Source organism: Pelmatolapia mariae, unplaced genomic scaffold (genome assembly GCF_036321145.2).
Source record: "Pelmatolapia mariae isolate MD_Pm_ZW unplaced genomic scaffold, Pm_UMD_F_2 NODE_ptg000808l+_length_36034_cov_1, whole genome shotgun sequence".
Classification (NCBI taxonomy): Eukaryota; Metazoa; Chordata; class Actinopteri; order Cichliformes; family Cichlidae; genus Pelmatolapia; species Pelmatolapia mariae.
This window is the reverse complement of record NW_027052485.1, coordinates 24,466-27,750: the sequence shown is the minus strand read 5'-3', so window position 1 is coordinate 27,750 and position 3,285 is coordinate 24,466. Positions and strand designations below refer to the sequence as shown.

The 3,285-nt window shown below is 45.4% G+C and overlaps 1 protein-coding gene across 1 annotated transcript; it reads left to right on the top strand.

The window, feature by feature from the left end:
- Positions 1–673: 673 nt before the first annotated feature.
- On the top strand, positions 674–2,342 carry LOC134623643 (nuclear factor 7, brain-like). Its single transcript, XM_063468677.1, has 2 exons — positions 674–793; positions 895–2,342. Exon 2 carries the CDS (start codon positions 912–914, stop codon positions 2,340–2,342), a length of 1,431 nt encoding a protein of 476 aa, XP_063324747.1. The 5' UTR covers positions 674–793; positions 895–911.
- Positions 2,343–3,285: the final 943 nt, after the last annotated feature.

Here is a 3,285-nt window from a genome sequence, read left to right as displayed (position 1 = left end):
ACACAAAAGTCAAACTCAGTGTCATGCAGTGACTTTTACACAACCAGATCAGATGAACCAACTCACACTAAAACATGCATCTTGCTGCACTCTTTACACTTATTTCTTTTCTTTCTGCTCTTTTATATATTTTGTGAAACCACAAAAAAATATTTTATATCACAGCAATTTTTCTCAAACTGCTGCATCACAGCTTTCATGCTCTGACCTGCATGTGAAATGAGATAAAAGCTCTTTATTAGTAACTTTTACAACTTCTGGCAGGTTAATGTCTGAACTTTGGAGTGAAACACACCCTTAGTTACAAGAAATAACACCACTGTCTGTAACAAAGTGAATCCACCTTAACACCACCTGTGTGTGTGTGACTGCATTACACTCCCACTGCTGGGAACCTGAACAAGAACCAGAACAAAGTCTAAAATAGAAGCTGACAAACAGCTGCACCACCGAGTGACACTTTATTTTATAAACTTCACAACAGGTTTCATGTTGTGACCTGTGGAGGTGAAAAGACCAAAACCTGTTTTACAGTTTTTGAGCTACAGGCAGGATTGAAACACACCTTAGTTAAAAGTGAAACAACAACATTTGTCTCCTCCCCTCACGTCACTCAAATGTGACAAACCAGGAAACAGGAAGTTCTTCGTCCTCAGTAAAGAGAGATGCACAGACGATCAGACTGAGTTCAGACCAAACTAGCAGCTTCCTCTGAGTGAGTCCAGCTACAGGAGAGAAAAGTGGAAAACTCCAACACTGCTGCTTCAAGCTGCTGACGCTCCACACACTGAATGTGAGTTTGAGCCAAAACACGACTCAAAGGAAGTTTCAGTGAAGGTCGTAGAGGAGGGAGGGGAGCCAGGACTGACTGTACTTCCTGTCTGCTGTTTTCAGCTTCACTCACAGACTCAATGGCTTCCAGATCAGAGGAGGATCTCTGCTGTCCGGTCTGTCAGGAGGTCTTCAGAGATCCTGTTATTCTGTCATGTAGCCACAGCTTCTGTAAAGACTGTCTGAAGAGATGGTGGAGAGAGAGAACAACACACGAGTGTCCAGTTTGTAAGAGAAGATCTTCAAAGAATGAACCACTTTCAAATCTGGCTTTAAAGAACCTGTGTGAGTCGTTCTTACAGGAGAGAGATCAGAGAGCTTCAGAGACTCTCTGCAGTCTGCACTCTGAGAAACTCAAACTCTTCTGTCTGGACCATCAGCAGCCAGTGTGTGTCGTCTGCAGAGACTCTGAAAAACACACCAATCACAGATTCAGACCCATCGATGAAGCTGCACAACAACACAAGAAGGAACTTCAGGAAACTCTGGAGCCCTTAAAGAAGAAGTTAAAGGTTTGTGAAGAAGTTCAAGTGAAGTTTGATCAAACAGCAGAACACATTAAGGTCCAGGCCCGACACACAGAGAGGCAGATTAAGGAGCAGTTTAAGAAGCTTCACCAGTTTCTAGCAGAGGAAGAGGAGGCCAGGCTGGCTGCACTGAGGGAGGAAGAGGAGCAGAAGAGTGGGATGATGAAGGAGAAGATGGAGGCTCTGAGCAGAGAGATAGCAGCTCTTTCAGACGCAGTCAGAGCCACAGAGGAGGAGCTGAGAGCTGAAGACGTCTCATTCCTGCACAACTACAAGGCTGCAGTGGAAAGAGTCCAGCGCTGCCCCCTGCTGGATGATCCACAGCTGCCCTCAGGAGCTCTGATAGACCAGGCCAAACACCTGGGCAACCTGACCTTCAACATCTGGAACAACATGAAGGACATGGTCTCCTACACTCCTCTCATTCTGGACCCAAACACTGCTCATCCAAACCTCATCCTGTCTGAAGATCTGACCAGTGTGAGATATGGAGGAGAGAGGCAGCAGCTTCCTGATAATCCAGAGAGGTTTGATCGTTTCTATTCTGTCCTGGGCTCTGAGGGCTTTAACTCAGGGACTCACAGCTGGGATGTTGATGTTGGAGAAAGTACAGGGTGGTTCCTGGGTGTGTTAGCAGAGTCTGTGCAGAGGAAGGGAAGCATAAAGTCTGGATTGTGGGGAATATTGTTCTATGAAGGTAAATACTCAGCATGTTCACCATCAGCTCCTCTCACTGGTCTCTCAGTGCAGAAGAAGCTGAAGAGGATCAGAGTTAATCTGGACTGGAACAGAGGAAAGCTGTCGTTCTCTGATCCTGATACTAACACACACATACACACCTTCACACACACTTTCACTCACAGGATGTTTCCATATATTCAAACTTTGGGTAAAGTGAAGGTGTGTCCGTTGAAGGTGTCAGTAGCTGTGTCCCAAAATGTCGGCTGCATCTTTTGGAGGACCCGGGCTTCGCGGTATATGTGACCCGGCTCCTCCGCAGAGCAAGAAGGCCGGAAGTGCGAGGTTGTGAAATGGGAAGGTCTAGCTTTCAGCTTTGCGTCACCGCTGTCTTGGTGGAGTTTAATAAACTCGGCCGTCTGCTCCTTGCTATCTAAAATATAACAGGCATAAATTCTCAACAGTCTCAAACTTCTGTTTAATCAGTTTTCTGTTTAATGTTTATTCAGCTGTGTGAAAATCCCGGATGAACCCACCCGATGGATTAATAAAGTTTTATTTAATCTAATAACTTTGATATCAGCCAAACCGATTTACTCCGGAAAAAAGAAAACACAGAAAAAGGCAAACAATTACAGTTTAATGTTATCCAAGTGACTTAAATATCATGTTAAACCCGAGTAGCGAAAGAGCGAGGGTCTGAAAACAATGAAGCCGGGAGTCCGCTGCTCTCGCCGGCTGGAGTAACCATTGAACCCCCCAGCTTGCTATGGAGCGGGTGGGTAACAGACGTCTCCGAAAACGTCAGGACACTTTTGCAAATATACTATGTCTTGATAAACCAAGCAGATATTTGTAATTTACAGAGCAACTAACTCACCTGAAAATAAGTTAAAAGTTTATTTTGCGACCCAGAAAGATTAATAAGACTCACTTTAAAACTTAGTAGCGGCCGCTATTGTTGGCGGCTGAAATTTGGCTGGGCAACGCTATGAATTCTAGGATATGGTGGGCCACGAAGGACAGACCCGACCCATCCTTCAAATATGGGGAAATGAAGGACGCATTTGTTGGCCGCATTTAAAGGAGTCGACGAATTGGGACAGCCTTCGTCACCTGGCTGTGACGTAATCGGCCTTCAAATGCAGCCTCCGGAGGATGCAGCCGACGTTTTGGGACACAGCTACAGTCAGTGGAGCAGATGAGTTGAGGATGATGATGTTTCTAATGTTGTTTCCTGTCAGTGAAT